Below are 26,110 nucleotides of genomic sequence, written 5' to 3' on the forward strand. Positions count from 1 at the left end.
ACACAGAGTTCTTGAATTTCACACAATGTGAGGAACATCTATGTATTTTGTGAAGTTCCTCTTCCTGGAGCAACTCTGGCATAGGCATAATTTCCATATCTTTACAGGCTGGGGAATGGAATATTAATACTAGATTGACATAAGCCCAACACAGGTCATAAATATGCCTGCTTTTGCAATTGTGTTCACATTTGGACAAATAAAGATGAACAGCCTTACTGCCTCCTATGTGTGTATGGAATTAAGTACACAACACATTTATTTAATGTGTTTCAGCCCATAATTAGATCTCATAACCAAGAATCTGGATTCCATTGTTAGACTCATTCTAACCAGGAGTAGGATTTGTATAGGGATGGGAGTGAGCAATGTGATGGAATTAAGAGAAAGGACAGAAAATGTGATGGAAAATATTTAATATATATACATTGCAGTCTTGGGACAAACAAAGCTCGTTGACGTTATTTAGGCTGGAGGGTGGCCTTTGACTACCTCTGTGCTTGGGGGCAGTCATTGGATTCATGACAATGCCATACCATACCAGGAATTTAAAGACTCTCTCTAAAGGAACAACAGAATTCAAAAGCAGAAGCTGCTGTGTTTCTCATGTTTGCAAGACTTTTGGAATTATTTTCCAAAAATTATAAATATTCATAAATATACATATTCAAGAATAAATATCTCATTTTAGAAAAATGGTGCTGGAGTTAACCATGAAAAAGTATGATTATAGAAAAATCTGGATAAATAATCCTAGGCTAATGTATATGAGATAAATTAATTATGTCCCTAAATATGGGTGGAGGATAGGGGAATGATACACTAGAGAAGTGAAGGTTCCTGGATTACAAAGTCAGAAAGGTCCAATCTTCTAGTGAAGTACCTTCTGAAAGTTCAGCTTCTTGACTTGCAGAATGGAAATAATGTTAGCGGATTACTGTGGGAATGAAATGAGATGAATTAATGTTTCTGGCTGATAAGAAGAACTCAGTTTATTGGTGCTATTATTGACTGTACTGTCTGGATCTTGCTACCAATATGTGCATTTTATTGTTTCAATGAAGACCATGTGTAAAAAAGAAGCTTTGGGTAGATTTTCACATCTGTGCAGACAGACTTGTTTCAATTTTACTCAAAACTGGTCATATTATACTAGAAGGTTGCTTGAGGATAAATAGTTATTTTTTTGTAACTAAGGTCTCAGCATGTGTTTCTTCTATGGAAAGTGTGACCTTAATTTTCGAATTTCATCTTGTGTTCTTATTTCACTTCACTAAGTTCTAAAATTGTGAATGCTTCTGTTGGACTCTAACCTGAATTATAAACAACTCCAGCCAGTTTCTACTGACCTCATAAAGTAGAGTGAGTGAGATTACCCTGACAAGAATATATTAGTATAAATAAAAATAATCTTTGCTCCAAATAAAATAACCATGTCTGCCCTATCATATGATATGAAAGTAGGAGAACTGGGAATTAGGAAAGATTTTTTTTTTTTTTTTTTTGGAATCTGTTCTGCTTAGTCATGAAAACAAAAGAAAATAAACACCAAGTTCTGCAGAATAAGGAATTTGGTCTGACTTTAAAAAAATAGACCACTTGGCATTCTCTTTTAAAATAGTGCAAAATGTAACTAAATTCAAAAGTGTCCTTCTTCTCTGGTTTTAACTAAACTGTTTTCTTCTTAAGGAAGAACTGTTTGAAGTGGGCATGTTAGAATACGCTAAGAGGAGTGTATATGAGTTATGAATAAGATCTTGACTTCAGCACCATTTGCTTTCTCTCAGGCTCTATCTCTGTGTGGATAGGAGTTAAGTTATCATGTTGAGGGAAGGTGCACCATGAACACTTTGATGGCATCCTTTCTTCTTGCCTCAGTGGTATGATGGAAAGGGTTAGAAATCAGGTAGAAGCCTAGGTTCAATACTTCTGCCAAAGCAATTAATTAGCATTTAGTTTCCTGGACCTCAGCAGTAAAACTGTGAAAGTGTGGATTGCTTTAAAAAGCTGTGGTAAAGATTAAGTCGTTAACATCTCCTAGTTGACTTTTAATTGCTACTTCATTCTTTTTGTAGAACTATTGAAGTTTCAATCAGTTTCAATGATGGGAAGTCTGCTGTCTCAAGATCTTTAACTGTCACAGCTACAGAATGTGTGAGTAGAAAGCTAATTATCTTTAGAAAGAGTGATATCATGAGATAATAATCTAGGGAATCTCTATACTGTTTATTACAACAAGGAAGCCACAGACCAAGTGCAACAATATGGCTAGGAAACATTTGTATAGAGAGATTTTATTTTATTTTATCTCTGCTTTGGTCTCTTTTAAAGGATTTCTAAGTACTGTACATTAGATTTTAATAGTTATAAAATCCCACAAAGTCAGATTTTAGATCAACATAAAGTAAGTGAATAGAAACAAAGCATTCTTTTTAGGAGATTAAATATGGAAATGTTTTTTATTATGAAGGTTAGAATTTAATATCTAAGATGTTGATCAGATTTTAAAATTATTAGTGCACTTTAAAAGGTGCACTTTATCCACATAGATGCTGCCTGTGCTTTCTAATGTAAGTAAGAAATCTCATCCTGAGAACGTGGTAATAGCTAAGTTTGAAACTATATTTCCAATGAGTTATTTATTTGCATCATCTAAAATACAGTGCTTTAAAACATAAACTCCATAGAGACTGTTTCTTTTTCACTGTAGTTAATTTGCATATCGATAGAAAGTTTTGATGTTAGATTGTTGAACATGAAAATAGGATGCTCTAAATTAGATTTTGTACTTGGCTATTATTTTATGTGTACACACATGAGTGTGCATGCACGCATGTGCATGGGCACACACACACATATACACGTATAAGCAAATAAAGGGAAAACAAAAAAAATCCTCTTTTCCTCTAAAATACCAAAATAGCAAGCTTAATATTTCTTTATATCATGGTTTTAAATGTATTTTTATCTGTTAATCCAGGAGACATAAGATGTTGTCTCTGCAGAAATATCTGGTTCTCATTGTAAGACAATGTTGTCGGAAAAAGGAAACAGCCATGTGGGCTTTTGAGCCATTTGAACTGTCTGGATAACTTTAATTTTCATTTCTTTCTGTTCTGTAGGTAGCATTTTTTTTTTCACAGCTGATAGGCTTCATGGATGTTGTAATATTTGGTTTTCTGGTCTCTCAGGATGTGGTTGATTGAGGTTACACATATTTGTGCTGTGTAGTGAGTTGCTTAGCACTACTTGGTACACTGAAAAGACACTTCCTGTACCTTTCTTCCCCTTCCTCACCTCCCCCTCCCACCAGATAATCTTTCTTCCTTGCAGGCAGGGAAATGGGTCTTCATTTCTGCTGTATAGCCAGGAACTAGCGCCATGTGCAGAGACACTAAGGTAGAACGATTCACTTGGTGCTTACAGATATTAAATATATAAGGCCATGTTATCTGAGCCTGGTGAGTTCTCAGGAGAGTTATGTTACTGGAGGTTGTTGGAGAATGAAATGTTTAAAAAGAGCATTGGGTGTGTCAGATGTGGGGAACAGTTGGAGATGGAACTACTAACCCTTAAATAGGGGTCCCTGACTCTCATTGAGAAGGTGACATGTGAGCCAAAGTGTGGAAGATGAGTCCTCAAGACCACGTGTTATAAAAAGGTCCTGTGCAGATGGGCCAGACAGTGTGGACAGTCCCTAAAGAAGAGTCAGTGGACCATGCCAAAGAGGAACATGCTGGGAAAACTGGGATTTTGGCACAGAAGAAACAGTGGTAGACGGGGTGCAGGACATTGATACCAGTAGTGTGAGCTTCTGTGAAGACTTGAGTTTTTTCCCACTTAAAGGAAGAAGTTTGAACAGTGCTGCACACTTAATGCTTAACAGGCTCTCCCTGGCCACTGTGTGCAAATGGACAAAATTAAAATATCAACACCGATTCTGTTTGCATGTCTATAATCTAAGAAGCACGGAAAGGAAGCAGTCCCTTGGGGTGACGGTGGAGGTGGTTAAGAAGAGGTTAAATTTCAGTATATTTTAGAGTTTCAGCCCTTTGTCAAATAGCTTAATTGTAATTTGTGAGACTAAAAGATATCTAGAAATATTTAGAATACTTTCCCCTTTTATCCTTGAGGAGCCAGAAGAATGACTAGTTTTCAGGTGAAGTATGAGGAGTTCCTCATTGAGCGACAGGTGTGTATGAGTGGCAAAGGTCCCTCAGTGTCAGCGTTATGGAAACCCCTGGATTTTAGGAGTCTCCAGCAAAGCAAATCCCACATAAGCTTTGCCAGAGAACCCGAACTCAGCTTTTCAGAGTTTGCCTTTGGCTTCTTGGGTCTCTTTGGGTGTTACCCATTCTCTTTGACTTTATGCTCCAGCACAGTGGCTTCTCGCTTCTGAAAGGACTTTCGTTATGCCTACACACTGTCCCCGCCCTTTACCTTTCCTCAAGGATTACCTGCCAGGTTTCCCAAGCTTCTGTTGAGTTTTCGTCCCCATTCCCCACATTTGCCATTATTTGTTCAGGCTCCATCTGTGTTACCCATGGGCTATGAGGGGATGTGTCTGATATGTGGCCCTGGCATCCATTTAACAGTCCAGTATATAGAAGTGGCTTATCAAGTATGGTTTATATGGATGGAAAAATACATTTTGATTTATGTCACATATAATGAATTCATTTAGTTCAAGAAAGAAATGGCATTTATGTGTTGAATATTTATGAGGATTTTTTTTACCCGGATGTCTGTTTAAAGAGAATGTTTCTGAGTAACAGTGAGAAACTTTTGGTTTGTGATCTTGACTAGGATTAATTAGACCTGGTATCATTCTCCTCCTCCTCTGGTTTCTAGGTCTACGCTATCCTATCCATTCTTAGGTCTCTGTTTCCATGTGTAGCTTCTCCTTAGTCTGTTTATGAAATCAGTGAACAATGAAATTATTTCCCTTTCCTCACTGACTGTTCTATGCTCTGGTGATAGCTCTGACAACAAAAACAAAGGGAGTTGGAAAGCTGGGATTCTTGTAGACAGACATACAAAGCAAGGTTGGGTAGCCTTAAGTCATTGCTTCCCCAGATACTATTTCCATTATGCCTGGTTGAGACAAAGCAAAGTGAGACTGGGAATTCTCCAGAACCCATGTATTCTAGTGTTAAGTTCTGGAGACAGTCTTTGGAGTCAGTCGTCACACTGAATTTCCATTGCGGGGCAGCTTTTTTTTTTGGTCAGCCTTACTAATAGAGGCAATTAATTTTGAGGGAAAAAATTCCAATAGTCAGCTCAGGTTTGTGAGTTTCTTGTTCATTGTACATGCATAGAAAGAACAAACTGGCCACTCAGTTTTAGCAGATCCATGGCCTCTAGTTGCATTTTGTCTTTTGTGAAAACAGTGTGTAAATGCTAAGAAAAGAGTGAATCATATGTTTGTAGACCTCTTTTTGAAGTTGTATAGCACAATCCCACAGTATTTTTGTGAGTTTCTGGGCCTAAGTTGGGGAGGGAATTGTCCCCATGAGACCCTGCAGCTAAGGTGAGGACAAGAATGCATGTGATTCTCTTGGTGTATTCTATAGCTTCCCATGTCCTTCTAGAACATGCTTTCCCTATATGTTTCCTTTCGTCTGCTTTTGTACTTATTATAACTGTGCCTGTGTGGGTGAGCATGATTCCTTTTTGTGTGTGTGACTTATGAGGAAGGATCATGGACTTCCTGTGGTTTCCTGATCCAAACTCTGATTGTCTTCTGTTAGCTTGAAGAAGACAATACTTACATGTTTGTCTAAAATTCTCTAGAGAATATTTCTTTCTCTTTGTTTTTCTTTTCTGAGTTCTTTCTCTTTTAAAACAAACAAAACCTGCAAAAGACAACCAACTGAAAGTTTCCCTGGGGATACCAGAGAAGTTGGGATTTGGCAGAGACATAAGTTTCCTCTAAACTCTTTGAAAAAGTGAAAGTGTCTATGTTCTTTTGGACATCTGTGTCATGTGGAGTCTTAATTGCTTTGTAGTTCATTTTCTTGGTACACAGTTTGTAAACATTAAGCAAAGAGTAACAACAAGTAGTAAACTGATTGGAAGTGGCCTTTGGGTTCCTGGGAGACATACATTCATGACAGAAAAATGAAATTAAATTATCCAAAGCTCATAATTAATTCCACTGTAAAAATGCTATAGCTAAACTGTAGCAAAATTCTGTCTAAATTTGCTGTCTAATCCATTTTGCAGCTATGGAATCCTAGCTGGAAGAACTTAGCCTTAGATTATATGAGAACCTAAAGGATGAATCAGTGGTTTCTGCAGTGAGGATTATAGGGAGCCCAGAGCAGGTGCCTAAAGGTGTAAGAGCCTGCCAATTACAGTGAAGGTCTTGCCAGGGTCACGAGTGAACCATGACCAGAAGTCACCAGAAGTAAGGACTCATTAGGCCGCATTTCCATTGAGGCATACAGAGAAATGGCTGTTGTGTTTGCTTATCCACCTGTGGCTTGTATCTTTTCCACCCCCCGAGTATGTAAAGTAATTGCAACATCATAAAACCTGGGGAAATTCTGCCTGGAAGACATCGAGCTTAAACCAACATAATTTTCATCACTTAAGCACATAAGTCCCTAAGGGATTCTCTGTTTAATCCTCAAAAGTTGTGGTTCTTTCTCACAGTCTTTTTAGACATGTTTAAATCAGTCTGTAGAATGCTGGAAGATGCTGCAGTATTGACCATCTTATTAACATAACCTGATGCACATTAAATGAAATCAAAAGGGATGAATAAAATTTAAAAGAATGTAACATAATTTCTGACACGGTTTTGCCTTTTGTGCTCATTTCCCCCCACCCCACCCCTGCTTCCTTAAAAGAATAAATAACATGTGGGATTTGACCTTAAACTTTATTCTTTGTCTGTTTACTTTTCCCTCTGCAGTCTAATGGGATCGCGGCCATCATAGCTATTTTGGTGTTGTTGCTGCTCTTGGGCATCGCTTTGATGTGGTGGTTTTGGCCCCTTTGCTGTAAAGTGGTAAGGAGAACTTCCAACTCTGCTCTTCGTGTGTTTTCAAAGCATCGAGTTACAAAGTAAGGCCTGGCGTGTGGATGGATGCTGCGTGGTCCATAGAAGCATAGCTTTAGTTAGCAACTTGAATTTCAATTATTTTACACGTATGCCACTATCTAGTGTAAAACTCACCTCAGAGGTACTTCAGGACTCAGGTGAGTGGGAAGAACATGTTGAAAGGTTGGAGACAGTTGGGACGACTGTTATTTCCACTCAAGTTCAAGTTTGGATAAAGGGTGCTGTTTTCTACTGACCTCATGAGCACCATGGGTCTGGCAGCTGTGTTCTTTTATCTTCCAGCTGTAACGTATTTTAGAGGTGAGTCCAATGCAGAAGTTAGGCTGTCGGTTAAACGCCTTCAGAGACAGAGACAGGTGAGCAGGCTCCATTCATGCCATTTTCACGTTTGCAGGAAGCCTGTGGAAGACTTTGGTGGTGTGGGGATCCCTGCTGCTGGGCTAACAAGTCACCACCTGCTTGACTTGTAAAAGCACCACACATTTTACCTAACAGTCATTTCACTACAGCTTTTGCGGGTTTCACTGGGTTCACCCTGGGGAGGGGTATGCCTGCCTTTTTGAAATTCAGGACCAGAGTCCATCACTTTCAGTGTAAAGAAGACACCCTCATTTCTTGCCGTGTGACCTCTTTTATCCATCCTCAGAGCCAGTGCCACTCTGTCGTTTATTTCCATGATCATTTGACCAAATCCAGGTGGAGAAGGCTGCCCGGTGTTATAGACCTATATATCCCAGTTGGACTCATTTGGATACTACAGGGTCATCTTCCATCTCAGGGTTGTTAATCATCACATCTCTATAATCCCTTTACCATGTAAAGTATTTTATTCACAGTACCAGAGAATTAAGTCCCAGGCATCCTTATAGAGGTATTATTCAGCCTCCTACGAGATAGTGCATAACTTATATACATTAGCATATTTTACTTAATCCCCTTTTATCTGGAGTGTATAGGAAAGATTATCCTGGAAAAATCTTTCAATGTGTTCCTATCACTTGTGAGAGTGTTACTCATGTAAGCACACTTTCTCCATCTGATGGGAGTGTTATGACATAGTAGTAGACTGCCTCCCCACCCTGCTTTGCCCCGCCCTGTCCTCTTCACCTTTGTTACCTGATTTCAGCTTCTCAAGATGTCAGGCCATGCTTTGTGTTCTATCTACATTTCTTATTATCTGTACCACAGCCTGCTGTCATGAAAGAGCCTTCCAGTCCTTCATCTCAGGGTAGTTGGCCCACAGAGAAAGCACAGCATTAACTCTGACAACAGGAAAGATGAAACTCTTCCTGTCTCTTTGCTGAGCTCATCAAGTTCCTGCCACAGCAGTTTATGCTCAAATAGTTTCCTGGTAGAATCTTGATTATCTTAGATATGGCTATTTTGGGGGTGGATGGCATTCTTGAGTCTCAAATTAAAAAGCAAAAAGGTGCCCTAATGTGATTTGTGCTCCTTGCATTTTTAATTTAAATTTTACAGTGGCGAGTTTCCTCCCTTCATTAGTTTATAATTTCATTTACTATTGGTCACAGTGTGCATACGTGTCAAAGTGTGTGCTTGTTCCCTTAAAGATACATAAAAAAAAAAAAAAACCACAACAGAAATGGACCGTTTTTAGTAATTGCTATATATTGTGAAATTTGGCTTAGAATATAATCTTGGATATTATAGAGGAGGTCCTACTATCTGCTGGTGAGAGCAGTTGCATTCTAACCTGAGGCTTTGGAGATAATAAATCATGGAATTATTTATGCAAGGCATTGAGAAGTCCACCAAGTTATTATGGGATTTCAGAAAGAGTCCCTAGCTTCAAAAATAGCGTGATTTCTCATTAGTTCAGAAGCTTGTTTAGCAGAGGCAGCCACTTTCTTTTTATAGTTAGAGGCATACAATGAGAAACAGCAAGTCCTGAAGGTGAACTTGAAGTCACATCTAGGTAAACTGTAGCAAATGTGTTCTAAAGGAGGTTGAGAAACCCGGGTAAGGCACAGGCAAAATTCTTCATTCACCCTTGGCAGATATGTGTTAACCTTGTAGAAGGCAGCAGCTACTGTACTCTGAAGTGGGGAATTATACATTCCTACAATAAGAAATATGGGTTAGAGGTGTAAATGAAGGTCCCTAAGTACCTAATAGCAATATAGGAAGAACATTTTCCAGGGGAATCTGACTGAGTCTATGATCTCAAACATGTTTTCAATAATAAAGAAAATGTGCCATTAATCCATTATTGAAGGGCATTTCGGTGTGTGTGTGTGTGTGTGTGTGTGTGTGTGTGTGTGTGTGTGTGTTTGTGTGTGTTTGTGTGTGTGTGTGTTTGTGTGTGTGTGTTTTGTGGTGGGCTGAGCCCTAGTGTGGAAGGCAGTTTGGGTTTTGGCAAGACCCTCATGCAGAAGGATCTCCCTCCTATGTCTTCTAGAAAGTTTTTATTCACCTGAGAATGGGAAGTAATTGGAGAGACTCCAGGGTCTTTAAAAATCGGATTATTTAGGCTCTTGTGATAGGGAGGTCATATAGAATAATTTAGATGTCAGCTACAAATAACCATACCTCTTATGAGGGAAACTGAACCACAGGAAGGGAGAAGGCAGTGCAATAGGGACACACTGGAGTGATACACACCTCAAGACAAGGAATACTGGTGTGAGCAGATGCTGGGAAGGCAAAAACAGTTCCCACCACAGCCGGAGGAAGGAAGCAGCTAACTAACTATGGACTTTTAACCTCCCTGAGACCGAATTCAGACTCCTGACTTCTGGAAGTGATTGAAAACAAGTTTCTATTGTTTTAAGCTACAGGTTTTTGATGACTATTTTGTTGTAAAAATATGAAAATAATTATGTTTTTAGGCTCATTCTGATATTCCCAAGTTCAAATGACTGGTTAGAGTCATTGCTTTTTGGGAAGCAGGAGAGATGGCTCAGGGCTAAAAGCCACTTGCCACCAAGTCTCATGATCTGAGTTGAGTATCTGTAATCCACCATGTGGAAAGACACATAGTTTCTATAACATATTTATGGTTCAGGTATTTTTGAAACACATTTTCCATGCCTCATGACTTCAAAGACATTATAAGTAACATGTCTATTACTTGCTCTCATGCCGGTTCCTGTAACAGACTTTTAATAGATTTGATAAATGTAATATATTTATAATTTAACTTCAATATTATTCATGTACTCAAAATCCCATGTATTCAAATTTTGCTTAGTTAACACGAGAAAGGTTCTATAGCTTCACCAGGCTGCTGAAGTAAGGCATAAGATACAAAAGTCAAGTCAAAGTTGTCTGCCATAGACTGTGTGGCCACTTGAGACACTTTTATTGTGGCTATTTATAATTTTCTTTCTTGCCATTCATTGTAAGGAACTCTTTTCAGGAATTTTAGAGAGAGTGACTGTGACTGAAAATACAGCATATTCTGAAGGCGGGGTTTAAAGGAGTCCACCAGACCCAAGATAGAAGATAAATAGGCATTTATTAGGGAACAACTTACACAGATAAGAGTAAATAACCACCGTGGCTCTTTCTGCTCCTGAAGATGAGGTATCTGTCCTTCCCATGCTCTCTGTAACCTAAGAGCATGAACCAGCCTCTCCTCTACCTTATAATGGGTCACATTTGCACCTGAAACCACAGGGTTTGGCCCACAGGGTATGGCCAGCACTACAAGTTCCCTGGCAAGGCAAGATGCCATTACAAGATGCCTCCATGTGCCCAACTTTCACACAGAGTCAGAAACAGGAGCAATGGTGACCTGGAGGGCTTTATATAGCAATAACTCTAAAAAGAGAGCTCTTACAAGATGAGTGGAAGGCCCTACCATTGGTCAGCTGTAGGTTGTGTGGTGTTTGTGAACTGCTCTACCAAGGGCAATTTCTTCTGAGGGGAAGTCATCACCTGCCTCCTGTTTGAGGCTGATGCTGCCCATTGAGCATCCTCACAGCAATTGTTTTCCTTTATGAGCTTTTGAGACAGGGTTTCTCTGTATTGTTTTGGAACCTGTCCTGGAACTAGCTCTATAGACCTGGCTGGCCTGGAACTCACAGAGATCTGTCTGCCTCTGCCTCCTGAGTGCTGGGATTAAAGGCGTGTGCCACCAACTCCAGGTACAACTGTTTTTCTTTAACAAGGACATAGACATCTCCTTCCCTTTTGCCTTTGACTAAAAGAAGGAAGACAGAAGGGATTAAAGCAAAGCTCCCTATGTACTGAGTTATGAATAAGCTATCAGAAAATATAATTTTCATTACTGTTTACCTTAGAGGCTATTTTTGGTATTTTTGGTATTCATGGTAGTTTTGTTTGTCTAAATGGGACAGCAGAAATGACAGCCACATAGTCAAATTGTTTGGGATAGGTAGACACTCCACACAATTACAGATGTAAGGCTCATGAGGTGGTCAACATAAGCTTTCTGGTTGGCTGTCAAGGAGAGTGGTACAAAGCTTCCTTGACGACATAGGGAAAGACGAATCTGCATGTTACTCTAGTGTCCTTAGCCAAAGTTCTCCATTCTCAAGGAAGCACAGTGAAGTTCATTGTGTCTTTAGTGTATTCAGTATGATACAGAAAGATGTTGTGAATCTTAAATTAGAAAGCAACTTAAATGTTGCTTTTTTAAAAACCCAGTTTGCTTCTAAGGCAAGCTTTGAGGGGGATGCTTCCAACCAGAGCTCTATAGAATAATTTTCTTTGCCAGCAACAGCTGTGCTGTTTCTTTTACATAGTAATAATGCTTCTATATTGCACTTGATTTTTATTGTTGAGGAGGGCTCCTGGTACCTTTATTGAATTACTTTCAGAGAGGCCCCATTTTTTGGGGGGGTGCACAATAAAACAGAAGTAATTTAAATTTTAATATGCCTTCCTTGCACCATTAATTAAAATGATTTATGTTTGGTTGCCTTGTTGAAATATAGTGTGATAGATGTTTGGATGTATTGCTTCCATGGCGATAATTTCCAACAACATCATTTAGGACACAGGGTAACAGATTCTTTGTGGCCTATGACAGCAGCACCATTTACTCCTGTCTGGATTTGCCTTCACATTGTGCTTCCCACATCCCATTGACTTTGTATTTATTGTGTAGATTTCTGGCTTCTTGTTTGTTTGTTCAAGATAAGATTCTCAGAACCCTGGTGAACTTCCAAAGGAGGGAGAAAAAAAAAAAAAAAAAAAAAAAAAAAAAGGACAAGATAACTGAACTGTATTTTCTGAGTCCAACTGTATGATTCAGAACAGGACTTTCCAAGTCTAAATCTAAAGGAACTTAGGGTTCATGCACTCCAGAAGAGAGGCACCATCTTTGATCTGTGGTTTTGTCAAGGAGAAAAGAGAAAATGGAAGGTTGACCCACATGTATTTTTAAAAATTCCCCTAAACAGTGTTTCCCCATTGTCTGTGGGCTTCTTGTATCCCTTAGACAGTGTCCCTTTAGTTACTGGCAAAAATTACTTCTGAAATATTACTTATCTACAGTCATTATACTGTATACTGTATCTTTTTTTTAATCTAAAGCAGTTTAATGTTGACAGTTCTTCCCCCCCCCCCCCTTTTTTTTTTTTCTGAATATCAGAACATATGATTGCATCAAGCTGGCTGCAGGCTTCAGTGCTGGCATTTTCTGTCGCAAAGAATGCCCACATCACTCGAACATTTGAAAAGTGTTAATGAGCAGATCAAAAGGACTGTTGCCTGAAGCAGCTAACTTTCTTTCTTTTTTTCTTTCTTTTCAAATTTTTTTTTAAGAAATCGGCTCTCCTCCAAACTGAAATCTTCATTCTAGCAGCTAAGTTGATGAGATGTAATTCCTCCACCCACCCCGATGATGATAATAACAAACGGAAAAAAAAAAAAAAAATTGGAGAAGACTCAAACTCTCCATATGGTTCATAAAGTGGTGAAAGTGTTTTCCAGAATTTTCAATACAGAGCTGAAGGATGCTAAGTGGGGAAAAAATCCTGGCAACTAGGCAATATTATGCCTTTTAAAAGCTGTAAATTCTCATGAAATATGGTGCACACGAATGCAGCCTTCTCTGGAGTGAATGTGCTCTTGCACTATTTAATATAAGAACAAGATTCTCATGACTGTTATTTTTAATGCATTTGACAACACTAAATTCCCTTCTCCCCCCAGACTAATTTTACTGGCTATGCAGGCATGCTTCCACACAGACCTCCCCCACCACATTTATTGGCTTTAGGAACAAGTAGTATCAAATTATTTTCTTTCCATTTTGTTACTTATGAGGCCACATGGTAATATGTATAGGAATACTTTTAAATGTAAGAAGGAAATTTCTAAGTAAGTGATGTTGGGCATAACAGCAGATGTACACTGCTTCTCTGAAATGGTATAAAGCCCCTGTCAAACACACATTTTCTGTAACTCTACTTTTCTATTATCTATGATTCCATTCATTCACCCATCTCAATAACAATTACTTGGCAACCAAATGATCTTCCAAAGACTTTTCCTTGGCAGTTCAACCTATCTCATGTGATGGCATTAAACTCAGAGTTTGGAAGTAGACTCTTCTAAATGATGGATTTGATTTTAATCCTGTGTTTTCTCTTTGCATGTACTTGGAGAGGTGTTGTAATTAGAGGTTGTTGGGATTTTTTTTTTTTTTACTGTGCTTAAAATGGACATCAGCATAGTAATCTTATGGGGTTATGAAAATAAAAGAGGGCAGCATACGGTAACACAAGTGACAGAAAGCTACTGTCAGTAAGCAGAACCCAGCCCACCCTCAAGTCTGGGTCCTGTCCTAGGGATTCCTACCGTTTGTAGTGATGGAGAGTGTGTCTCTTAACTCAGTAGACTAGCATTTGATAGAGGCAGATAAGGCTTTATTTTCATTGTTAACCACGTGTACCTCTAGACTTCAAAATCTCTTTAAACTTATAAAAGGAAGTGAACATAGTTAATTTCATATTATTTAAAAAAAAAACCTCTGAAAGAGTATTTTCTGGAATGATATGAATACAGGGCTTAGGCACACACATGTCCATATGTAATTGTGGAAAGTCATAGAAACAAGAGACCTATCAGAAATATTGTGATATATGTATTTCATTATCTTATTAGGCTTTTCATGCTGTGGAGGAATGAAAACTAATCCAATTTATTTCATAGATGTAGAAAATTGGGATGATCTTATGTCTTTCCGGTTGCTGTTAAATTTACCAGTTTTCTAAATTCACTGGTTGGCAGAGAAAGCTGATGGCCATTTTCATTGAAATTAGCAATATTTTACAAAATGGAACTCTTACTGTACCATTTTCACATTTTTATCAATATTTTACTTACTAGCTTGGAGTTTGATCATGATCTAAAATACTAATGGTCCATATACTTGAAGGAAGTAGGAGGATTATCCATCTTATTGGAGTTAGATATAGGTAGAGAGAATGTTGGAGGAGAGTTGTATAGAAAAGGATGCTTTACCACACTGAGACATCAGACAGTGACAACAGAGCAGCTGGGTCGTGTAGAGGTACCCCCAAAGAGACTTGATATCTCCACATTACAGATCATGCTAAGAATATGCTTTCTAGGAAAATGAAAACACACAAAGGTACTCCTTGTCCTGTGTGAGTCTGACAGAAGTGACTACATAAACATTTTAAATATATATTTATTGATTTTATTTGTGGACACACACACGTACCTGTGTGTGTGTGTGTGTGTGTGTGTGTGTGTGTGTGTGTGTGTGTATGTGTGTGTGTATGTATGCCTGAGTGTAAGTTTGTATGCCACATGCATACAGGAGTTCACAGAAGTCAAAAGAGGGAATTGGCTCCTTTGGAACCAGAGTTATGGATGGTTGTGAGATACCAGGTGAGTTCTGGCAAATGAGGCTAGGGTTTCTGCAAGAGCAGTAATTGCTCTCAACTACTGAGCCAATTTCTGCTGCTTTACAGAGGATCTCAGACTGAAACCTAATTTTCCTGTATTTGTACTGATAGAGATAGTCCATGTGAAATAAAAGGGAAGAATTATTGGAAGGAGTGTGCAGTAATACCCAGGATGGTATGACAAAGGAGAATGCTAGTGATTCTGTTTATATTATTTTTTATTTATCTGTGCAAGATGTACATGTTATAAGAGTAAATTTGAAATCTTTGCTATGAAATGAAAGTGACCTCTGATATGATAGAAGAATGTATTTTTATATTTCTCTAGTGAGAGAATTCCAGAGAACACATGTAAGATATAAGAGAGATGTAAATTCCAAAGTCCTTAAAATAAAATTCAATGAGTTCTTGATTTGGACTGTGAGAATTGGAACTTTGAGTCCATTTTGACTGGGGAAATGGTTGGTTAAGCTGATATTAGAATACTGACACAATTACACAAGTTAAAATAAATACTGGAGGTCAGGTGGTGGTAGCACATGCCTTTAATCACAACGCTGGGGAGGGAGAGGTGGCCGGATCTCTGTGAGTTTGAGGCCAGCCTGGTCCAAAAAGTGAGTTCCAGGACAGGCTCCAAAGCTATGCAGAGAAACCCTGTCTTGAACCTCAACCCCCCTCAAAAAAAATAAAGACTTGCTAAAAACACTGAAAAAACCTAATTATTTAATTTTTATCACAAGGATTGCATGTAACTGTAAATGGAGTTTTTAATTGGTCTAAATCAAAAGAAAAAAAAAGACAAAAAAAAAACAAAAAACAAAAACAAAAACAAAACAAACAAAAAAAAAAAAAAAAAAAAAATGGAGTCAGATATAGAGGAAACCGCTGAGATCAGAGAGAAGGAACAAGCCAAAGCCACCTTTACTGCATTAGCTTCCCAGTGGAAAAGAGAGCGAGTTCCTGTTTCTTCCTGCTTATATCCTCTCTCTGCTCAGCCATCTCACTTCCTGTCTGTCTGTACAGACCTCCCGACCTCTATGGTTGGCTAGTGGCAAGCTCCATCCTCTGATCTTTAGACAAGCTTTTTTTGTACAAGCAGGATTTGTAAAAATTGTAAAAATTTGTGAAAAATGAAGTGCTAGACTACCAATTGCATGGAAACTAGTACTGATACTTTCTGTATATGGCTTTTTATTGATTGAGCATTTCATGCATGTGTATAATATGTTCTGATCGAATCTACCACTCCTGATCCCTCCCCTCAAATTTCTCCTCTATCACTCTCACCACTTTCCCCTACTGACCTCCTTTGCTCTTTTTTTGAAACCCATCAATTAAAATGCTGAGAGGAGGCGTTGAGTTTAATTGCTGAACCATATTTAAAAATGTTATTTTGGGTTAAGGAAACTATAGTTAGGATACTGACTAATGAATATATATTAAAGAAAAAAAAAACAGGTTACTCTCAGCCATTTTATTAAACTATCTTTAGCTCTCAAATATAACCTCAATAGAAATGTACTATTTATTGCAACCCCCAAACCCAGGAAGAAAAAAATGTGTATGTTTGTGTGTGTGTGTGTGTGTGTGTGTGTGTGTGTGTGTGTGTGTGTACACACTCACATTTTCCAGATTCCAGGATCAAGGCTGGAGAGTGGAAAGTATTAGAGAGAGCAGTTTTGGCTTCATTTTGGGGAAAAAAACTTTTAAATGATGAGGTCCTTGCCAGTCAAATGATGCTCTATGAAATGGTGAATTTCTCTATTGTAGTAGTTCAGACATAAGTGGAGCCACTACTACTTGGTGGGGAGATTTGACATCTTTAAAGGACTAGAACCCACAAGTCCTTGACTTTGGGTTGTGATAATGGGAACAGAATAAAAAAATAATTCTTTCTTGTTTCTTTATCTTTCCTTTTTCTGTAGTTCCTCCCTTCTTCCCTCTCTCCCTCCCGTTTTCCTTCTTCCTTTCCCCTTTCCTCCTTGTTTTCTTTCCTCTGCCCACCCACTTCACTTTTTCTCTTCCCAACTTCCCCGTTTCCCTCCTGCCTTACGTCACTGAAAGCATATTTTGTAGCACTCCCACTTTGCTAAAAAGTGGAACACAGAGCGAAGGCAATGCACATGTGAAATGGATATTGACACTTGCCAGGGGATTTATTTTAAAAGCTAGATACAACAATAATAAAGAACTCTATCAATGTTGGGGAAGAAGAGGGAGGCATCTGTAGATATCACACAGATTATAATCTGCTTTTGGAAGACAAAAATTCATGTCAGGGGAGGGAGAGAGGTCAGAGAAAAATGTCAAAGAATCTGTTGGTCTTGGAAAGGATTTGGAGGGAATATTTAGAAAAAAAAAGAGACATTATGTATTATACCAGCATTTGTAATCTGCGTCTGGAAAGAGTGAACTGCTAGAATCGAACATTGGGAAGAAAGGTGGGGTTGGCTTTGATCTTACAGAGTGAAATTCTGATAGTAATGTTTTCATTGGATATGTAGGTTACTAAAGATACAAAGTATTCCCTTCTAAATTAAGGGGATATATAGTTCACAACCTTAAATCAGCCTCATTTGAGTACAGTTTTGTTTTAAATATTAATCTTTTATCTCTGGAGTTGCCACAGTAGCCACTGTTTTTTATACATTCTTACTTTTCTTATGCTATGGAACTTGTTCATTTTATTGTGTTTTATTTTGGGACAGGTTATCAAGGATCCTCCCCCACCACCTCCTGCACCAAAGGAGGTAAGTGAATGTCCAATCGAAAGTACATAGAGATTTAATATATTTTATAATAATATATTAATAGTCCCAATGACACTCACCTAAAATTGTTAAAATATCCAAGCTGTCAGTTCAAAGATGCCATTACTTTCTTCAAAGTGCTAATTTGCTATTATATTACTCTGTTAGCTAACATCATACTAGTAACATGAAGTAAGGAATGTACTGGTATTGTGCATTGTCAGAGCTTCTTTTGTATGAATTTCACACTTCAAAGTTACATATATATTGATTGACACGTGAAATAGTTTTTGAAGTGTTGCCCTAAGTTGAATAATCTTTTCAAGTTTGAATTGATGAATATACTTGGTTTAAAGGCACAACACTCACAGTTAAAATAAGCAACTTCTGTTAACTTAGGACTGATATAGGGAGAATTTGCTAAACGGAAGGTATTTTACCCCTTGTAGAACTACACTTGAAATTGATGTATGTGATTATAAATGCACCCATATATTCCATGGATAATGTTTACATTTTCTCCTAAAAATAGAATTATTTAAAAAGTCTCAGTGTGATGCAGCTCTGACCAAACAACATTTTAAGAAACTCATTAAATCTACTTTTAAAAACTCTATCTTTATAGGAGGAGGAAGAAGAGCCTTTGCCCAACAAGAAATGGCCAACTGTGGATGCGTCCTACTATGGTGGTCGAGGAGTAGGAGGAATTAAAAGAATGGAGGTTGGTTTCCTAAAGAAATAGAGAATGTTAATATAAAATGTGTATTTGTGGGATTATTGAGCCGCAGACATTGTGCTTTCTTTAATTCCATCCCTTTTAGGTCAGTATGGGGTCTTCTCTGGAGGCTCATTTCTGTAGAATCATGTTAGCCATGTCTGAGCTGGTGAAGAACAAAGGCTTCATCAGTCAAAGGACTACATTGATAAGATTTCTGAGCTCTAAGGATAAAAATAGTTGTGGGTCTCCTACTCTTGGAAAAAGTTATAACATCAACTCCAAGAATGCCAGTCACTCACAGTTGCAACAATGCTGTTCTTTGAAAAGGCCCAACAGTTAGTTACTATTTGATGGACAAACATAAAATATCGAACAGCATGAATAGGACTTTATAAAAAATATAGAAGAGGCATATTTAAAACTATCAATAGCTTTTACTTACCACTTAGCAACTATCCTTATTAATACTTCATATCTTTACTATGTTGAACTCATTTTCTGTTAGTCTAGTAGTCCAAAGATTAAGATTTCTTTCTAAAGAAAGCAGCAACATGAACCTATGAATGGATCCTGGGTAAAAAGGAATATGAGTTTATGTGTCAGTCAGGTTTTTGTTACAAATACTCTAAGTAAACCAACTTATAAAAGAGAAATTTATTTTGGCTTGGAGTGTTAACCTATAGTTTGTAAGCTTTCTTGGTTTAGGGTCTGTGTGCAGGCAGAACATCGTTCCAGGGAGCATTTGGGAGAGCACACTCCTTACCATGGGCAGGTGTGAGCAAATCAGGAGAAAGAACATTTTGCTATCACCACCTAGAAGTACAACCTGCAAAGGTCTAACTCTTAGACCTCTCCCTGTGTCCCACCTCTTACAGGTGCTCGTACCTTCCAAAAGAGCACACCCATGACCGAGACTTTAGTACGTGGACCCTTAGAGGGCATTCCATATCCAAACTGCATCAGTCTCTCTATGCTTAAGAAAGCACATGCACATTCCCAGGAGCCTGTAATTCAAACTTCAAGAGTCCGGGGATTCCAGCATGTGAACTTGCAACACCTGCCCATCATTTTTAACTAAGGAAAAATTTTGAAAAAAGGATGATTCAATCTCCATTGAGTCTATGTCCATTAACCTTGAAAAGTTTTGGACACATTACTGGAACATTCTGTTGATGTGATGGTCAATGGGATGATAATGAATCTTAAAATCACAAAGAAAGCACAGATATTTACAAAGAAGAAATTCAGTATAGAAAGATACACAATAAAACTGAGATGGGAATTAGGTGTCATTAAAATTCCACTACTGTGACTTTAGAACTGGAGGGATGGAAATGATCCACAATGCTTTTATAAACATGTCTCTTCAAACGTGCAAATCTTCAGAGAGAAAATGAATTATAAAAGTTCTGAGGTCAACAGAATTGGAGAACAAGCCTTCAGAGCTGAGGTTAGTTTAAAGCACAATGGACACTTATCTCTGGATCTTACAACACTCGCTCTTTTAATTTAAATATTCTTTTAAATTGTCCTCTAATGGAGTTTGCAGAAAGCAGGAGCAGAGCTTTTAATAACAGCTGTTATCACAACAGATCTACTACAACTCCTAATAACTTCACACGGGTGTTCCTGCCAATTTCTCGTGAAACAGACTTTTAAAAATTCCAAAATTGCTCCATTATTATATAGACTGTGAGTTATCCAAATATGTTCTATAAGTTATGAAACTCATTGTTGATCATGAAAGCCACATGGAATTGGAAGAATTCAGCTTTGAAGCTTGTTCTTACCCATTATTTCCCCATAATAAAATAAAGCTAGGGACAAACTCCACTAAGATTTTCTTTAGCCTTCTATTTCTGTTCTTCTCCCTTCCTTTTTTTTAAGGGCATCTCAATGTGATCAACCCAAACTGTTAAAATTTACACACACACACACACACACACACACACACACGTTTGATTCCTTGGTAGAGTTGCAGGAAACTTCTACAAGGTGTTTTCCAGTCTTAGCTCTCGAGATTAAGTGAGACTTGTGTTTGGTGAAGATTGATGATAAATAGGAAGCTTTTTCTTGAAACAAAGGCAGCAAACTTATTAAACTCCTTAGGCCTCCATGACTGAGGGCCACTCCGTAGTCATTAGGAGCCTAGGAATGCCGCCTTGGATCAGAATTCCAGTTCAACCACCTTTCACTTTTTTAAATCTGAGAATAGTTCCAGTGATATTTGTCTAATTATCATGAACTCTATGGTTTCAACTGTGAAGGACAGACTAAAGAGCTATTTGTGTTCAAATCTGCCCTTTCTGAATCTATCTAAATTGTATCTACTTTATACTTTACTTGGGATTATTTCTCTGAGTTGTAACATCCATGTGTTTACTAAACCATCTGTCTCTTTTGTTTGTTTCCTAAAATTGAGATGTTTCAGCTTAGAGTTTTAAGTTCAATCAGTTATATCTAAAGATTTTATTCTTGGCTTATCTTTGCCAACACTACTGTAATCTGAAAAAGATGGTCTCATCTCTTTCCCTCCCTCCCCTCCTCTCCTCTTCCCTCCTCTCACTTCCCCTCCCTCTCCTCTCCCCTCCTCCCCTCCCCTCCTCTCCTTTTCCTTCTTCCCTTCCTTCTTCTTTCCTTCCTTCTGTCCTTCCTTTCTTTTCTTTCTTTCTAGCCCAACTATCTAGTTTGAAATGTTTAATATGTTTCAAAAAATTTACAGCCTCACAAAGAACACTCTAGCCATTGATCACATACAAATCTACTTCAATGACTCAGTAGGGTCCACTTTTAATTGAAAACTATTCTAAAATTGTACCAAAAATATGTGTGTGTGTGTGTGTGTGTGTGTGTGTGTGTGTGTGTGTGTGTGTAGAACTATCAAAGTAGCTTTATCAAAAAGCTTGCATGATTATATGAAAAGTAATTATCCATCTTCCTGCTTAACAATCCAGGTCAGTGGCTTTAAAGTTTTTCCTTAGCTGAAATGACTTAATGGTGTATTGTAGCATATCTTGAACTGGTTTTTGCATTATCTATGTATAACACAAATTGTCTCCTTATTTGAAATGGTGGAGAAACCATTACACTAGATTTGAGTGGCATATTTTTACAAAGACTCATTTTGCATTTGGGTCATGATGAGGAAACAAAGGCAGGAAGATCCCAGAATTGTCCTAGGGTCAAACCAACCTATTCTAATGGTCTAGTTCCAGGTCCCAGTGAGAGACCTTGTCTCAAAACACAAGATGAGGGCACCTGAGGAATGGCATCTGAAATTGACCTTTGACCTCCACACACATATGAATTCAAACACACCTGGACATTCACATATATGCCCATGCATATACACACAGGCAAATAATAATGAGTAGGAAAGAACCCACTGAAATGCAGAAGAAAAGGAACAGGAAGTGAATAAACCAATTCATCGTCTTACGCTGGACTAGTGACTCAAAGGCCTGTGGGCCACCTAAGAGCTTGCTCCTCTGGAACGTTTTGTCTGAAAGCAGTGTCTCCTTCATTTTAAAGGTCCGCTGGGGAGATAAAGGATCTACTGAGGAAGGTGCAAGGCTAGAGAAAGCAAAAAATGCTGTGGTGATGATCCCCGAAGAAGAGACACCCATCCCACCAAGACCTCCTCGACCCAAACCTACACACCAGTCCCCTCAGACAAAATGGTACACGCCAATTAAGGTACTTGCCTGCATTTTGCATGATATAGCTTAAACCTAACATGATGTAACTTTTATAGTCTCTCCTGTCCCCGAGGAAGACGAAAGCAGGTCAAATAGCAGATACTCATTTTATGTTCTAGCAACTGCTTATGTTCTTAGCATAAGAACCTTCAAGTGTTTGTATTTACTAACTTACTACTTGATGAACTGAAGCTACACAATTTTATAAATCTAATATCTCTTTAGGGTCGTCTGGATGCACTCTGGGCCTTGATCTTGAAGCAGTATGACCGAGTGTCCTTGATGAGACCCCAGGAAGGAGATGAGGTTTGTGTATGGGGATCTCTTGAGAAAGGTGATGGGGGCTGTATAATGAAAGTAGGGAGATAGTAATGAAAATGATTTAAAACTTCCTGTTAGCATGCAGGATGGAATTGATGCTGACATGTTCATGTTCTTGTTACACAGGTGCTTGTAAATTTTGTTTTTACAATGCGTTTTCAAGCCAATTCCATACCAGTGCCTTTCCAGATAATTAATTAAAATCATAAGCATGCCCATTGCTTTAGCATTTGACTTTGAAGACAAAAGTTCTGAGTTACTTTCTTTTGGAAGAAACAGACTGGGAATTAGCATCTGAAGTCTTTCCTCTGGCATTAGTAGCAATGGGGTCTAGGGAAAACACCTCAGAGATGCTATCTTTTGGTATAAATTGCCTTGAGTAGTTGTCATAATCTAGTGTCTGAAATATGTCAAGGTGTCCTTAAGGCTTGAAGCACCAAAGAAGTCCATGGTAGTGGTATTTAGAGGCACATAATTACAGATGTAAGGCATGTATGCCTTTCTTCACTAAGGAGTCTGTTTTAAAGCTCTTGCTTTGGAAACATGTTTATAATTATTATGTTTTTAATTTTTTTTTAATAATTTACAATTGTAGCAATTTTAGAGAAATTGTTAAAAGCCTCTTCATATGCAATAGTGGCAGGTTTGGTTGAGAGACCCGGTGCTGTTCATGATGCTAGGTTGCTTCTATGTTGTGAGTGCAGCCCTTTCTGTCCTACAAAGGAGTGAACATCATGTACTTCTGCTTCAGAGGACTTGGGCTTCACTTAGGTCTGACATACTACTCTTTAAAACGACGAGGTAATCAATCAAGTTAGTATTTATGTTTCGAAGCCAAGATAAGATGTATTTAGTATCAGGTGATTTTAGCTTGGTGTTAGAGTTTAAAAGAATTTAAAATTTTATGTCTAACAACTTAGGATCATTTCAGAAACATCTGAGTTCAGCCAGTTAGGGTATTCGACTTGAGAAATACTGCTGCCCCTCCTAACAAGATGTCAGTATCCAGTGATAGCTCCACTGGGAGAAAGAGCTATGTGCTCTGTGATGCAGACTTTCCTGTTACCTGGTCTTTGGCAGATTCTCCGTAGAAACTTCCTTTAGAAGTTTCCCAATTTAAATTCAGATGTGGGCTTGAGTTCTGTTTCTGGATCTCCGCGTAACTCGTCTTCCTTTTGGACTCCCTAGTCTTTTCGCTTCATTTTGTTTACAATTATTTTCACACCTCATCTCAGTGTGGTCTTTATCAGGTTAGATATTGGTTTGAAGGTTTAATAATTCCCATCTTACTTATTGAGGGTTGGGTGTTGAGTGAATAGTGAGATTTGGGAGGGGGGTTCTCGTTCTCTTTCTAAGATTTTGTATTCTCTTTTAACTGTTATGAAAAAGGATATTTGCAAAATTTACTTCCTTAAAATTTACCAATACTTGCTTAAACCGAGTTAAACATTAAACTCTAAATCATGAATATGTACTTCTTATAAATATGGACTGTATATATGTACATGAGATCTTTATTTTCATCTGATTATCAGTTTGTTCTAAAAATTTGATTTCAATGAAGTATTTCTGTAAATATTAGAAAGTCTATTAAATAGTGTGTTGTCAGCATAGAAAAGCATGTTAAACACTTATTGGAACAGTTTGTCTATGATATCAAATAACTTATTTGAACAAATGTTATCTGATATTAAGGTCAAGTCTTTTAAATTTGAAATTTACCAACATGTGAATTGGTGTCATTAGCAATTTTCCTTTGTCTCCTGTGGTCATCAACCTTTTTTGTGTGCATGCGTATACGCAAATACAACCTTTAGTTTAGTTTGTGCTCCGTGAAGTATTTGTGTTGGTACAGAAGTGTGAGTATGTGATTGTAGAACAGTTTGCTCATTTTAGGCAATAGGAAGGCTCAGAAACGCCAACATTTAGATGAGGGTGTTCGTTTACATTGTCAGGGCATAAATAATCCCTTTTCAGAGAGTCGCATCCGCATCCTCCAAGGGTGAAGGAGGAGGCTGGCTTTAAGCTGCAAGACAGCTAATAAAGCACAGTGGTGGTGGTTCTCAGGGTCTGACTAATGGCTCCAAGGAACACAACCCGTGCCTACCCAGCAGCTTGTTTTGTGCTTTGGAAAACAGCCTTGTCATTTATGTAGGAACAGTTTCCTGCAGATTCCGCCTCCAGAGAGCTCAGTCTAATAAACAAACTCGCGACCACAGAACCACGGAACCGAAGCTGCCCTAAGTCCCTCAGGTGGGGCAGCTAGTCCTTCCAGGCGCATTTGGAGCCAAAGCTGTGCTGGGGCTCAGAGGCCGCAGGGCTCCCGGGCTGAGCTCTGCGCGCCCTGAAGTCCTTGATGCCTAGGCTGAAGTTAGTGAGAGCCTTATCAAAGCGGCCACAGGGGTGGGCGGGCTCCCAGTGCGAGGCTGCGGGCGAGCACCATCTTTGATGCGGGCGGCAGGTCCTGGGAGTCGCGGGTTTGGCGGCCAGGTGCGTGCTAGCAGGTTGTCCCGACATCTGCTGGCGGCCATGGCAGCCGATTGTCAGCCGAGGTAGTTGAGAGCGGCAGGACCGTTTTGGTCTCGCTCGCGCTGCCTGGAGGCCTGAAACTCCAAAGGTAGGAGCGGGGTGGACACAGCTGTGCTCCCAAACTTGCCGGAGGCACAAATAGGAGATCTAATGCAGTTTGACTCCATGACGGTGGGGGGACAGGACAGAGAGCTACTTCAGAGACAACTTACCGCTGCAACATCTGCCGCCAAGTTTCCAGGGAGTGACAGGGGACAGCAGGTACAGATCTAAGTCTCTGCACAAACAACCTCCATTACGCGCTGGACTCTTTTGAAGGGTCCCATCAAACAGGCCCGAGTCCGCAGCAGGAGTTTGTTTGGTTTTCAAAGCAGTGTTTTGTGTGTGTGCGTGTGTTTTCCTCCTCAATAACAAGGTAATTTATAAATGATGCATTACCATGCGTCCTCCTTTTTTTCCCAATGAAAAGAGAGTTGAGAAGCAGAAAGGCAAAGAAAGAAGAAAGCACAGGACCAGTTTGGAGTTGTTTCACAAACCAAGTTAATCCCCGAGGACCTTCTTGACGTTGTTCGAGGTTATGTTAACCTTCAAAAGGCTCCTCATTCACCAGTGAGCAGATATCCACTCGAAGCTGCTACAGAAGAATCCCAGAACATGCCTGAAATACATGGACTTCTGCTCATTGCTATTCCATGTTCTGAACTCAGTTTCTTATCTCTTCGGATGTGAAATTTAAGGTTCTTTTTTTCAAATGAATGAGGTCGTCCCCCCCCCCCCCCAGTAAAACAAAAATCTTAGAAATTGAATTCACTTCACTTTGTTTCTTATTTATCAGGACTCCATGCCTGTAGTGCCTTAAAATAAACAAACATTTTTTTTTCTCTTAGAGGAAGAACACCCCTTTCTATGACCTACATTTAGCTGAAAGAAAATTTATCAATTTGATATTTGCCAAAAATGATGCAATAAAGTCATAACTGTGCACAGGTGTATAAATGGCAATGGGATGGGTTAAAATGCTAGCCTGGCAAGTAGGAGTACCGGACTATGGTAAGAGAATAAAGATTTCAGTCATGTGATTTATCCCACCATCCAGTGAAGTGGCTGCGTGCTCATCCATCTCCTTGAGATGATGAGAGCTGCCTATGCAAACGTGT

General features: G+C 38.8%; 1 protein-coding gene across 1 annotated transcript in view; it reads left to right on the forward strand.

Moving 5' to 3' along the window:
• Positions 1–26,110, forward strand: part of Antxr2 (ANTXR cell adhesion molecule 2) — a 122,845-nt gene that overhangs the window by 48,996 nt on the left and 47,739 nt on the right. The window contains exons 11-16 of the mRNA XM_051198071.1: positions 2,076–2,154; positions 6,920–7,015; positions 17,646–17,687; positions 18,313–18,408; positions 21,937–22,101; positions 22,329–22,409. Of these exons, the coding sequence (XP_051054028.1) occupies positions 2,076–2,154; positions 6,920–7,015; positions 17,646–17,687; positions 18,313–18,408; positions 21,937–22,101; positions 22,329–22,409 (559 nt within the window). The remainder of the gene's footprint in view (positions 1–2,075; positions 2,155–6,919; positions 7,016–17,645; positions 17,688–18,312; positions 18,409–21,936; positions 22,102–22,328; positions 22,410–26,110) is intronic.

This window comes from Phodopus roborovskii, unplaced genomic scaffold (genome assembly GCF_943737965.1).
Source record: "Phodopus roborovskii unplaced genomic scaffold, PHOROB, whole genome shotgun sequence".
Taxonomy (NCBI): Eukaryota; Metazoa; Chordata; class Mammalia; order Rodentia; family Cricetidae; genus Phodopus; species Phodopus roborovskii.